Source organism: Plasmopara halstedii, assembly GCF_900000015.1.
Source record: "Plasmopara halstedii genome assembly, contig: Scaffold_614, whole genome shotgun sequence".
Taxonomy (NCBI): domain Eukaryota; phylum Oomycota; class Peronosporomycetes; order Peronosporales; family Peronosporaceae; genus Plasmopara; species Plasmopara halstedii.
This window is the reverse complement of record NW_020187532.1, coordinates 570,396-583,021: the sequence shown is the minus strand read 5'-3', so window position 1 is coordinate 583,021 and position 12,626 is coordinate 570,396. Positions and strand designations below refer to the sequence as shown.

Genomic DNA, 12,626 nt, shown 5'->3' with positions numbered 1-12,626 from the left:
CGCCATGCTCCAGAACGAGCAACAGCGCGTGGCGCTAGCTATCTCCAAGCTCGGGGGCTGAGCGTGAGAATAAGCACTGACCTGCGTTACCTCGAATGAAGCGGCGTTCTCTCCTGGACAAAGCTGGCGCGTCAGCTTTTGGGAGTGTTGCCTTACCAGGCATACCGCGTGCGAACGCGTTTCCTTGCCGCTCGACAGAGCAAGAAAGAGTTGGTGGACTTTGTCCAGGAGTAGCAAACTCTAATTGCCGGGATGGCAGCCGATCATCTCCCCGAGGCGGTCTCAGTGACCGTCTATATGGAGGGCCTCCGCTCTGACGTGACCAGAATGGAAGTCTTCCGTGTGCAGCCGTCTTCTTTGAAAAAAACGGTGAATGTGGCATCGAATGCCAAATTCAAATTTAAGTCGGCACGACTGGGCTGGAATGCACACTCTAGCATCCCGTCGAGCGGGCCTAAGCTATGGATCTCAGCTTTGCTGAGAATGAGGAGGCAGAGCTCCGAGCTGCCGGGTAGCGTTCGAACACCCAACGGTGTTTCGTCTGTGGAGATACCCGTCACTTTCGGATTGATTGTCTCCTGCGCAAGGCACGTCAAGGTTCATCGAACCGACCTATCACTTTTCTCATATCTCCTGGTTTGTTGCGGGGATACGACAACTCTTAGTAGGCGGGGCGGCCTAGTGTGCTACACCGCGTCAAAAAGTCACTACGTGGCAGGACTGTCAGTAGTTATGCATATTTATGAGGTCTTTCTATTTGACTAGAAAAACCTAAGGTTTCAGATATAGGCGGCTCTATTGCATATAAATCAAATAGATACAGTTTTAATTTTGATCGGAATAGCGTCTTCACCTCGGTTAAGGTTTAAGTACTCTTGGAGGTAGCGGATTGCGATCCGCTACACCCGTAATGGTTCTGGTCTTGAACGAAGGTCGGTGAACTTAAGTAAGATTCCTCTAAGCAAAGAGCTACGAAAGTCCCGCTGCATAAAACCTTAAGCAGTGCAGCACAAGTTGCTGACGACCAGTGCATCGTGTCTATTGACTCGTCGATGCGCGATGTCACCAGGTGATATATAGTCCAAGCGACACAAAAGCGCATCTTCTATTGAAATAAGCCGATCCCGCTTAGATTTAAACTAAAGGGTATACTCGACCAAGTATGACAATTGTTTTACACTATTCTACCTGATGTTGTGGTGGTGTCGCTGTATGTCACGACGGCTGATGGCCTGTACAGATGTCGATTCGGCTCGACCTGAATTGATATATTCTGACATTTAAAAGGCAAGGTTTGCCTCAAGTCAGGTAAAACGATATCGATGCTCCGAGAACATATCCAAACTCTAGATTAGCACAGCCTAGGACGCATGCTGAGTTGCTGTGTCTAGCAGGGTGCCGCCACAAATCAAAAGACCTTACGAGGGCCAGAAAGGAGGGCTGACCTCAACTGGCGCTTCTTAATGAGATAGAGACGACTCGCTTTCACATGAAATGTTTGGTGTGCCGGGCGTGTACAAAAGTTGATACCCGCTCTTGGTGATGTGAAAGAGCTTTAGTCAGTCCGAACTCTCGTGGGAGATTCTATTTCATGAGATTGCCCTGAAACCATGAGCGCATACCTCCTGGATCTTACTGTCCTTAGAGAATATGAAGGGCCGCCCGTCTCGGCGTGCTTCCTACAAGCTAGAGGTGATTAACCATGCGGTGAAACAGAGCCTTGGTATGGCAGATGTCTCATTGAAACTAGCGGGGCTATCAACAACAGAAACTTTAGGTGATGATTTGTTACCCCGACGTCCGCATCGAGCCTCACATTTCGCAAAGTCAAGGGAGAGAGGATGCTCCCGGCTGGCGTTTGCTTTGCTGAAGCAGATTGTAAGACCCAAAGACGGGTGCGATGGCGTGTTCCCTTCATTGAGCGCGCCAACTATATACTCAGTCACACTTTTGCCAACTTCTAGTACTCATGCTAAAATTCTTAAAGAGAGTACGGGTTTTCAAATCGCTGCTTTTCCAAGCGTAGACAGTACTCCTGGAGTTGGATGACCTACAATTTGAAATGAGCTCGCGGGGTAACTTTTAGTGCAGGTTTTGGCTGCAGCTCTGCACAACTATGGTTGTGGCAGCTCCACATCATTACAACAAGCTACTTTGGACGAATAAATATCATAATCATAGCGCGATCCGGTCAAGAGTAGCGGAATTCTCGCGCTCGCAGTAAAGCAAGCTGGCCTACATTGTTAATGAGCTGAACACTGCGTCGAAACATCCCCCGAGCGAATAGGCTGAGCGCAGGGCCCATCTTGTCTCTTGAGAGCGGTCATGCCGTGTAACGCCGGTGTGTTGGGTTAGGACTCTGAGAGTTTGTAGAGTGTGTCTTGAAGAACAAAATATTGTGGTCTTAATCTTAGTTGGGGAGGTTTTCACCGGACATGTTCTGTAATCGTGTGTACTTCACCTTACAAATGTATCTGTTTTATTTTGCGAAATTCACGTTTTACATGGTGTAATTGTAAATATTAATATGTACCAGAATATCTGTACTAATGAATAAGCGTTCAGAAAAAAGTCTCATTTTGAGAAATAAAATTGGATGTATATGTAGCACTACATTTTAGAATAATTTATCTCTAAAATATAGACTCTTGTTACAGCAGTACCAACTAATCGATTTAGTTATCTGATAAGCTCCCGGTTCCGCTTCCGATCAAAGCGCGCGAACTCGACCTCTGTGCGCTTGTTAATGCGGGCTAAGAGAGTTAAAGCTTCCTCTTGCAAAGCGCACGGAAATTTCGTTGCGAATTCGGACTAGAAACTAAGGAAGACATCGACCACGAGCTTTGTTACTGCTACTGCACGCTCTAAATGAGAAATCTGAACAGAAATGTAGTTATTTTGAGAGTATGGGTATCGGGTTTAGCATTCTACCCCACTCAGAGTCACTGGCTCGGTTCATAGCAATTTACCAGACTTGACAGGGATCATTTAGGACAGGTCTTACTGTTGCCTCGTCTGATTTGTTAACCCTATAGGTCGAAAATTTCGTGCCACGGTTACCCGTCGCAAGATATCATAAAATTCGATAATGTTTGATATAACTTCTTTCTACTGTACTCTCCGCTAAAGTCGACCGGACACACACAAGTGGTACTTTAGATCCTAGCCTAAACGGCGCTTTCATACAGGTGTCATAACATGAGCTGATCAACCCTCATCAACTTTACCGAGCCCGAAGGGCGCCGCGGAGGCGACTTATAAATCAAGACCGACACGTTATTTTCTGCGACTTTCTACATAGACAGTTTTGGAGGCTTCCATCAACACGCTCGTTTCCTACTGGTTCGTCAAAAGGTGACATACTAAATTAAATTAGGTTGTCCTTACATTAACCATTAGTTGGGCAAAGTTCAAAAGCTATTGGAACTTTGGTTTAGACCTACTGCCGTCAATTTTTATGCGTAACCCCAGTGCTGAGACACATAAAAAATACATTACTTTATTTATTTGTATAGTACATTTTCTTCGTCAAATCATTGTTGGAAGAATCCCGAATGTATACAAAGTCGTTTTGCTCCGTCTCTGCAACCAACAGCGCTCTTTATTTATTTTTCGGTTGGCTACATCAGGAAGAGAGCCCGAATTAGAGCCCCCCAGCCGACACGACGCTGCATTGTTTGCTTCCTCTTAGTCAAATTTGCACGTATATTTAATCGCAAAGCCCATGGCGAGCAAGCTTGATGCATTCCTTGCCGTCGTACCTGCCAACTCTAGTGCACCCAGTCCACCCAAGTCGGCACCGGCATCACTAGCTCTACCGCAGTTCGAAATTAAAGTGGCGCCCGAGAATATTGGCATTTTGGCGCCCACGACACCGAAGTCACCTCTAAAGCATCAGCGTTGCTCTACTTTTCAGCAAAATAGTAATTTTGGTCTTGATCTAGCGCCGGACAATAGCAGCTCTAACCGAATGCAAGTCAAATCTGAAGATGATCGGGGTTTGACGCAACCTTCACCGTTGAAGAGCTTTATGGCTGCTCAGGCGGCAGCAGCTAAATTTAAATCTTATCAAGAAAAACAGTGTCTGTCATTGCCGGCTTTAGTACGTATAGGTAGTGGCACTGAATTGGACGCAAAGTCGGAGGCGGAACCGATGCGCATGGCCAGTATACAAGGCTCGCACCATCGTCGAGTGTCCACAGATAGGACATCCTTCAATCGATATCTGCGTCAACAGGAAGATGTTGACATTGGCCAGGAGGCAATAGAGCACTTTGCCAATGTGCCAGTCATTACCGCTACTTTAGCTGTTTCAGATGAGCTCGAAAGCGAATTGGGTACAGACGACAACGTCAACAAAGAGTTAACGAATGCGGGTATACCAGAATTAACACTTGACGAAATTACTGCATTGTTTCGACTTGGTGGCACGATATCAGTGTCTTGTGCACTTGAGATTGTGCGAAAAGCGACCAACCTTATGTCGCTGGAGCAAAATGTAATCGCAATCCGTGCGCCGTATACGCTTGTGGGAGATCTTCACGGACAGTATCAAGATTTAATGCAGTTATTTCACGTCCACGGTTGTCCGGCAGTCGACAACCCGTTCTTATTTCTCGGGGACTATGTAGATCGTGGAATATCTTCTTGTGAAATTATTCTGCTGCTTTTGGCGTACAAAGTGGCTTATCCCGAAAGTGTACATCTACTGCGCGGTAATCACGAGTGCAGAAGCTTAAGTACTTTCTACGGCTTTCGCGCGGAATGCTTGAAGAAATATGGACCTGTAGTGTACAACCGGATGATCAAATGTTTCGAAAGTATGCCGTTAGCTGCGCGACTTGAAACTAGTCATGGTACGTTCTTGGCTGTACATGGAGGACTCTCGCCGGACATATCTTTCGTAGATGACATCAACGACCAGGTGAACCGCTTCATGGAGCCCGAACCTTACGGTGCTTTGTGTGACTTGCTTTGGTCAGACCCTGCAAGGTGCAAAGCACAGGAGCAAGAGTGGGTGCCCAATGGAACCCGTGGTTGCTCCTATACATTCAATGAGCAGGTTTGTTGTGACTTTCTTAAACGCAACAATTTACTGGCTATCATTCGTGCTCACGAGCTTGAAGAGGATGGCTTTAAAGAGCATTTTTGCCAGGATGCGGACCAAACGCATGAGGAAACAGATGAAAATTTATCTTTACCTGCAGTTGTGACAGTGTTCTCAGCTCCAGAGTACTGCAACACAAATCACAATGTTGGGGCAACGTTAAAGATACCGTGGGAAAAACAAAATGGCCGCTTGCTAGAGTATCAGCAGCACAAGCGCAGTCATAACGCCGAGTTTGAGTTTACTCGCATTAGCGAAGATGAAGCTGTGAAGACGTTTTTGAAAGACAATTTGCCGTTTCTACCAATTGATTTTTACGAGCTAGTGAAAATTTGTCGACATTTGCGGCTTACTCTTGAGCGGGTAGCTAGCATCACATCGCAAGAGACAAAACCTATTCCGAAACAGTCTTTAGTCTCATCGCTGTGTACTTCAGGAACTCTCGAAAACAAGGCCATGAAGAAAAATCTGAACCTTTACGTAACACCTTTTGCACTGACTGATGAGATGGAGATAAAGAACGACGTGCTTAGTGCTACCGACTCCAATGAAGATAACAGAGAAAAGCTGCAGGATTGGGAATTAGTTGACGAGACAGAGAATTTCGAAGCTCGTACAAAAAAATCAAAGAAAAATGGAAAGAAGGTAAAATTGCACAAGAATTTGAAGGATAAGGCAACAGAGAGACAAAATAAGCAGAAGGAAAGAAAAAAGTGGGACACCAGTCGAATGGTGAGTGGTTGGAAATTCTGCCCGGGATTCGTGCGCTTTTACGACCGATATTTTGCGCGCGACAGTTTGAAAAAGAACAAGCCAGAGATCTTTTCAACACCTAGTCGTTTAGGTATGCGGGTTTCGTGGAATAAAGCACTATTTAGACGCTCAGTTTCGACAGGCGAAACTGCTGATGACAGTGCGACTCATGATACCAATGCTTCGGATCGTGTTCGAAGAAAGACGATGACAGACTGGATGGCGATACCCTCACTTGGGGAAGTGGTCCAGTTCACATCTTCTGTACAAGGCCACAATCTAATGCAGGCGAATGGTGTCAATATTTTTACGAATACACAATGGCAAGCCCTAAAATTATATTTTTCAATTTTGGATCTTGATGGCGGTGGTGTTTTGGCAGAAGAAAGCTTTGTTGTCCTTCTTGCTGAGCAAGATAGTGGTACGTTTCCTGATTTTGCTATCCTTCTGGGATATGTAATTCATGTTCTTATATTTTCGGTCGTTAATCTGTTACGCAGACGCATATGCAACTGAAGACGAATTGAGTTTATTATTGGAGGTCATGGACTGCAATGCTGACAGCTTGATCACGGAACAGGATTTCTTATTGTTTGCGTTCCGCGCTATGTTGCGGTGGAAAAAAGGCTTACACAATTTGGATTAGAGCGAAAAGAAATATCCAAGCGACGTACGGTAACATAAATGTCAGAATAGAATCGCCAGTATAGCGGTAATTGATAATTCAATTAAACAAGCAAAAGCTGCTGTTCATCATGCTATACAATTCTTCGGTTGGGAACTTTCGGGAACTGATCCTTTTGACTCATTGTCACATTAAAGCTTTTAGTGCCGACAGTTCCCGCAATGGAATATGTCCCAGGGCCAACAATAGCTGGGACCGACGGCTTAATGCGAAAACGAGCTTCGTTTCCCAATGTGAAGCAGGCATTTCTTGATCTTGTAAACATCATTCCATCTTTGTCGCAGATGTCTAAGTACGCCCCAGGACCTGGCGAATTGGAGGCATATTTGGTCTCATAAACGGAACGCCTTTGCGTTGATAGAAACGGTGCGCGTGGGGTCTGAAGACTCGTAACATCCACTTTATCTGGCCGATTCAGAGTGACATTAAATAAGTTCGTCGAAACGTTGTATTGTCCGACAGCAGGTGAGACGTGGTCGCCAACACAATGAATATGTGGTGGGGCAAGAAGCGATGCATTCTTTGTAAACCTGACTGAAGCGGATTTAAATGCAGCTGAATTGAGATAGTGCTTCGTGTCGAATGAGCCAAATTCTGAATACGCACCAGGACCTGGGGTGCAGGCCTCCTCACCCCAAATCTTTCGTTCTGATGTCGTTCCAAAGACTCCATTTCGACCGATGCCTAATTTTAGTTTAACCGTTTGATTAAGGGACCGTGGGGTCTCGCACTTGTATGTACCAGGCCCTGGTGCTGCAAGTGTTTTCATGTAAGCAAGGCAAGGTCGCTCTGTAGCACACGAAAAACCCATACCATCGGGCCGGTGATGCAGAATAGAAGCTCCGCTTGTATTCCTTCCTAGTTGGTCTGATGAGCCATATGTCCGATCAGCGATGTACATGCCTGGACCTGGTGTTGATGCATTAGTCGGGTTGCGAAAAGGAGTACTGATGTGCGACATAACATCAGTTCGACCCGTTGTTGAGCCGAATGCCTTCGTCTTTGAGCGAAATCCTACAATTCTAGACTTTTCCTGACGACATCGTTCAATGCGCTCTTCTTTTAATTGAATATCTTGCTCTCGGTCGAGGTCGGATCCTCCAACAGGCTTGTTTTGAGTGAGAATAGGTACCTTGGATAAAATTCTAGCACTGTGTCGAGCCCTTTGCTGCCGACTGCGCCTTGCACCGATTCGCGGTCGCTGACCATCTGAAACCCAAAATGTCGGTGTAGTTTCAGTGTCGTAGTGACCAGGGCCTGGAAGCTCTATGAGCTTGTTATTCTCCTCCCAGACGTCGCGTTTCGTGGTTGATTTTAGTGACGAAGCACAGCTCTTCTTGTCATTCCACATGGAGGTGTGACTGTTGTATGCAGCTGGCCCAACCGTATCCTGCCCGACACCAGAATACATTAAGTTTGGCAAATCTTGCCGTTGGAGGTCGGCGCCTACGAGCACGTAGCCGTAACTCTGCTGTCGCTGCGGAATTGCTGGCACCGACGGTTTGACCAGATGTGCAAAGTTGTGGGGCCTTTGGTGCTCTCGCTGATTACTTGAAGGTGATGATGGGTCTGAATGCAAATAGGTTCCAGGACCTGGATTGTCTTGAATGCTAGATGCACGAAAAGCTGTCGATCCCGGAGCACTCGGAGCAAAGCGAGAGATCTAAGTAACAGAAATTAGAGCGTCCATTAATTTGATTGATATGTACGATTAGTACCGCCGTACCTTGCTAGCGAAGACGTTCGAAGGTGTTGATTCGTGTTGATGGCAAGTATCAAAAGTATATGCCCCCGGACCTATTCAAGTCAAAGTACAATATCAGAACCCCGTCAAGCTGGATGTGGTGAGCCAAGCACGATACCAGGAGTGATGGCTGATGTTGTCTTATGTACGTTTAGGTTGAGTCTTTCGGATGTGGCAAAGCTTGAAAAATGCGGACGATGTGCATGAGGACCAAAACATGTAAAAAATTGCTCGGGGGCATACGATCCTGGAGCGACCGTGGCTGGTGTGGAGCTGTCAGAATGAAAGGCTGTTATGCGCTTTGATCGAGTCGTGATAGTCATTGCCGCTATCGACGCAAAATGATGCCTGGCATGTCATTCGAGATCAGGGCGAGATTATACATTTCATTAAAATAGACGGCAACACTAAAAATATTTTTTCGGAGGAGCTGGTCAATAGAATAGATACCTTTTCCGTGAAGAAGATTTTCATTCAGCCGTATCATTTTCATTGATGCAGTCACCCATCCAATTTCAATTGAGATAAGATCTTGGGAGTTGAATGAACATGCGCGAAGTTAGCCGAGTTAGTGACGAAGACTTCGACCATCAAGCATGTTATCTAACTCGTAGATGTCAAAATACACGTAACACAAAGCAACAAAAGTATAAAAACTATTAAGCTATTGCCTGAGCGATCAGAGAGCAAAAACCTCAATTTCACACAAGTGATTTTGCTCGTGACGAAATTTACAATATAGCGCTGCAATGCGCCTAGCACTGCTGCTACGTCTCGACATTAACAGTGTAAGCAAAAGTGCCGTTTGACATCGCAGCTAACTTTAAAAATAGGTTTGTCAGATTATGTTACAATCGCATAGACTGAATTATCGAGAAAGATATGGCAGTCAAAGTATGATGAAGGTGCAGTAGCTATCGTACACCGACAGCAAGTAAAAATAATGATTGCCGGCATATTAGTGAAGCCATGAATAAACAACGAGCACTTGGTTTGGTTTCAATCGAAGGATCAGACATCTATTGGTATGGCTCACTTCACATTTTTTTTTGTGGTAACTGTTTCCTTAATTTGGTCTGAATAAGATCTGACAGTTTTGTTTTCGGTGTTTTCAGATTTCTTTAGACCGGAACTGAGGTATTTCGCCACAAGAGTGACAAGTAGCGTAGGGTTAGCGGCAAGCGATACAGGAAGATCTTAATCGCATTGTCTTCATGCTCTTGCATATTCTTTTTTTCGAATACGTTTCAATATATATTGATGTGAAGTTTTGGAGCACTACAGTGAGAGGGGTGGGGGAAAAACTGTGGCTTTGCCATCATAACCTTCCACAACTTTTATCTTCACGGGGCGTATGGAAAAGACCGCACACCGGAGCTCTATTTGCTGCCTCTCGGAGTCGCGAAAAAATATCCAATCGGCGCAAGCGACGCGCCCTGTGACCAAAGATTGTTCATTTTCTATCTTGCGAGAAGCTTTCAATTCTCTCCCGCCCGACTCGACAGACTTGCTGTAATGAGTACGCGCGTATTTGTGCGGCTTTACGACGGCACGACACAGCATGAGACGGATGATGAGGTGCTTGAGCTACCACCACCGCCGCTTAAGTGGAAGGATGCTATAACTACAATGGTGGCGGCACTAGGTAAGCAGAACGATTACGAAGACGGCGTGACGACGCCCAAGGCGCGACTTTTTTTGCTGCCCACGGAGATTATGGGCATTGCAGCTGAGGTGCGTGTTAAAGTGCAATTGTGTATTTTAGATGCCAGTAGGGTAGTAACAGTTGCGATGTGGTGACAGCTGAACGCTCGCTCGCTGCGCTTTGGCGTCCGTGAGAATGATCACTTTGTCATTTGTTTGCGCGGTGAAGACTATCAACAACCTAGCGAGCGACAAATTGATTTATCATCTGTGATCACTCCCATTGCCTCCAGCGAATCAGGAAGACCCACGTCTCTCACTTCACCAAATTCTTGTGTCGTCACTTCACAAGTCAACATCGCTTCACAAGTCAATGGTCTTAATTTGGGTGCAAATTCGTCCACTGGAGCCGTGGAAGGACCACCGATAGGTGTTTTAGGAAGTAATGCTCGATCTGGAAGCCTAACATCTGGTGCCAAGAAGGGAAACAAGCGCTACCGCAGTATCTCGGGCAAGATGGCTGCAATAAAGTCTTTGAGCGACAAAGGGCTCATCTCAAACGATGATCGGGGTCATCTGAAGGATCTGTTGCTAAATAATGACTCACCTCAGCTGCAAGAAGCATTGGAAAAGTATAACAACACAGGCGATTTTGAGGCCGTAAAAAATCTCTTGGCCAAAGAATCTCATACCCCGTCTACAAAGCGCAACACTGGTGATTGGCTGTCGGAGAGCTTTGTTAACGAAATTGCGCTTAACCTCAACGCGACGTCACCCGTTGAAAAATCTGAGCCGATATCTTTGCCGAACGACTCCAACGTAGGTCATTTCAACACCGCTACCGCTCCTCTGTCTCAGTCAGCGATGGGATATGGCTACCAATCGAGCCAAACTCCGCCGATGAATACGTCGAATAATTCGCAAAGCACTTCTATGACGATGAATTATTACGTGAATTCGGCTAATTTAGCAGCTCCTACTGGCAATAGTTTGTCATTCAGCAGGGGTCATGTATCTGGAATGAATGTGTCGAATGGATATCAATCCTTTCCAGTCATGGCACCATACCAGCAGCCACATGCCTCACCAACGAACATGTATGCCGGCTTGCCACCCCAGATTAATTTGCCTCTTCGAGATCGCGCGACATATATGAAGCGTGGATATGATTCGTCACCTGTTCACAACACAATAGGCACGAGTCCACCTGCAGTTCCCCTTACAACCTCGGCACACTTGGCAATGAACGGCTTCGGTATGCAACAAAATTACACCATGAACCCATTGTCGTACCCAGCAAACGTCATCTACGCGAGAAACCAGTCACAGTATCCCTTGAACACGTACACGTCCGGCCCGTTAAACAACAGCATTTACAATTCGTACCAGCCACAGCCTCAGTATGCTACAAATCGGTACGGATACGGCAGCATGCAGCCGGACATGGGCTATAATCCTTACGCTGCAAGGTACGGCTTCGGCTCAGCCCAGCTTCGAGCTGGCCCTGGAGGTAAGTGGACTACTGCTCCACCGATGCCATCGTACCCTCCGCCGTGTTCAAAAGAGGAAAAGAAGGAGAAGATTGCTAAGTGGCTAAAGAAACGTGAAAATCGTAATTGGTCCAACAAACCTTCATATCCGGTGCGGCATAGTATTGCAAAGAATCGCAAACGAGGAGAAGATGGTCGATTCATAACGAAAGCGCGACTGGCCGAAATGGCCGCAGAGGAGGCAGCAGCAGCAGCTGAACTTCGTGACGAGCCGCAGAAAGCGTCCAACCCGTCGTCGTCTTCCGAAGATTCTTCGGTGTTTTTGATGGCTCAGACCTCAATACCGAAAGCCACGTCCGTGCCATAAAGTATAAATTGACGTAGAATAGTTTGTTAATCTGTCGAATTGTAAGTAAAGTTAATTCGTAAATCATTACTACAACAATTCAAGTGCCGATACAGATAGTTTGTGTGACGAGTTACTCCAAAATGAATTAGACATCGAGCCATACCTCTCCCCAAAATGCGCTTTAAATGTTACCGCTTTCGGAAGCTTTCAGCTTTAATTATGAAAAATGTTGCTATAAGGCCTAAAAATTCATAAATAATCATAACTGAATCAAAAACAAGCACTGTATTTAATTGACGCGAGTGCAAAATGTCGAGATCATAGTGTAGAAGGTCGTCTTCGTCATCATCTTAAACAAATATACTCTGGACAGCTACAATGTCCTCGAGTAGGTTGTGCATCAGCAAATCAAACTCCGGTATATACATCGTGAGGAAAAGAGTCGTCGAAATTGTGGTAGCACCTGAGACGTAATGCCAGCGCTTGTGCCACTTGTCATATCGTTCACCACCAGGCATACCACAGTAAAGCCACGTAAAAGTAGAACATTACGCCGGCAATTTTTTTCCTTACCGTAATTTACCACCGAGAACATTCCTGAAACCTTCTTTCGGGACAGCAGCGATTTCAACGACACAACCTCTCGACCACCTTTGAGCGAGAGCCACGACTTTTCGATATTAGGGTAGTTTTAGAACCGCTCAACTACTGAGATCTAACAGCTGCTATTTTGACGATGCAACCTCTCGACCATCTTATAGCGAGAGCCACGTCTTTTCGATATTAGGGCGTTTCGGCCGCCAACGTTCAAACTATATTGATAAAAGCAATAGAACAGATTTTACCTCAAGGAT

General features: G+C 45.8%; 3 protein-coding genes across 3 annotated transcripts; 2 read left to right on the top strand and 1 right to left on the bottom strand.

The window, feature by feature from the left end:
- Positions 1 to 3,724: 3,724 nt before the first annotated feature.
- Positions 3,725 to 6,506, top strand: PHALS_12141 (protein phosphatase; the record flags this gene model as incomplete). Its single annotated transcript, XM_024727631.1, has 2 exons — positions 3,725 to 6,281; positions 6,361 to 6,506. 2 exons carry the CDS (start codon positions 3,725 to 3,727, stop codon positions 6,504 to 6,506), a joined length of 2,703 nt encoding a protein of 900 aa, XP_024578189.1.
- A 112-nt stretch (positions 6,507 to 6,618) lies between these two features.
- Positions 6,619 to 8,612, bottom strand: PHALS_12140 (Sperm-tail PG-rich repeat; the record flags this gene model as incomplete). Its single annotated transcript, XM_024727630.1, has 5 exons — positions 6,619 to 7,079; positions 7,152 to 7,298; positions 7,359 to 8,208; positions 8,272 to 8,342; positions 8,408 to 8,612. The coding sequence occupies 5 exons, from the start codon at positions 8,610 to 8,612 to the stop codon at positions 6,619 to 6,621; spliced, it is 1,734 nt and encodes a 577-aa protein (XP_024578188.1).
- A 1,192-nt stretch (positions 8,613 to 9,804) lies between these two features.
- On the top strand, positions 9,805 to 11,790 carry PHALS_12139 (CCT domain; the record flags this gene model as incomplete). The annotated part of the gene is made up of 2 exons (XM_024727629.1): positions 9,805 to 10,023; positions 10,093 to 11,790. The coding sequence occupies 2 exons, from the start codon at positions 9,805 to 9,807 to the stop codon at positions 11,788 to 11,790; spliced, it is 1,917 nt and encodes a 638-aa protein (XP_024578187.1).
- Positions 11,791 to 12,626: the final 836 nt, after the last annotated feature.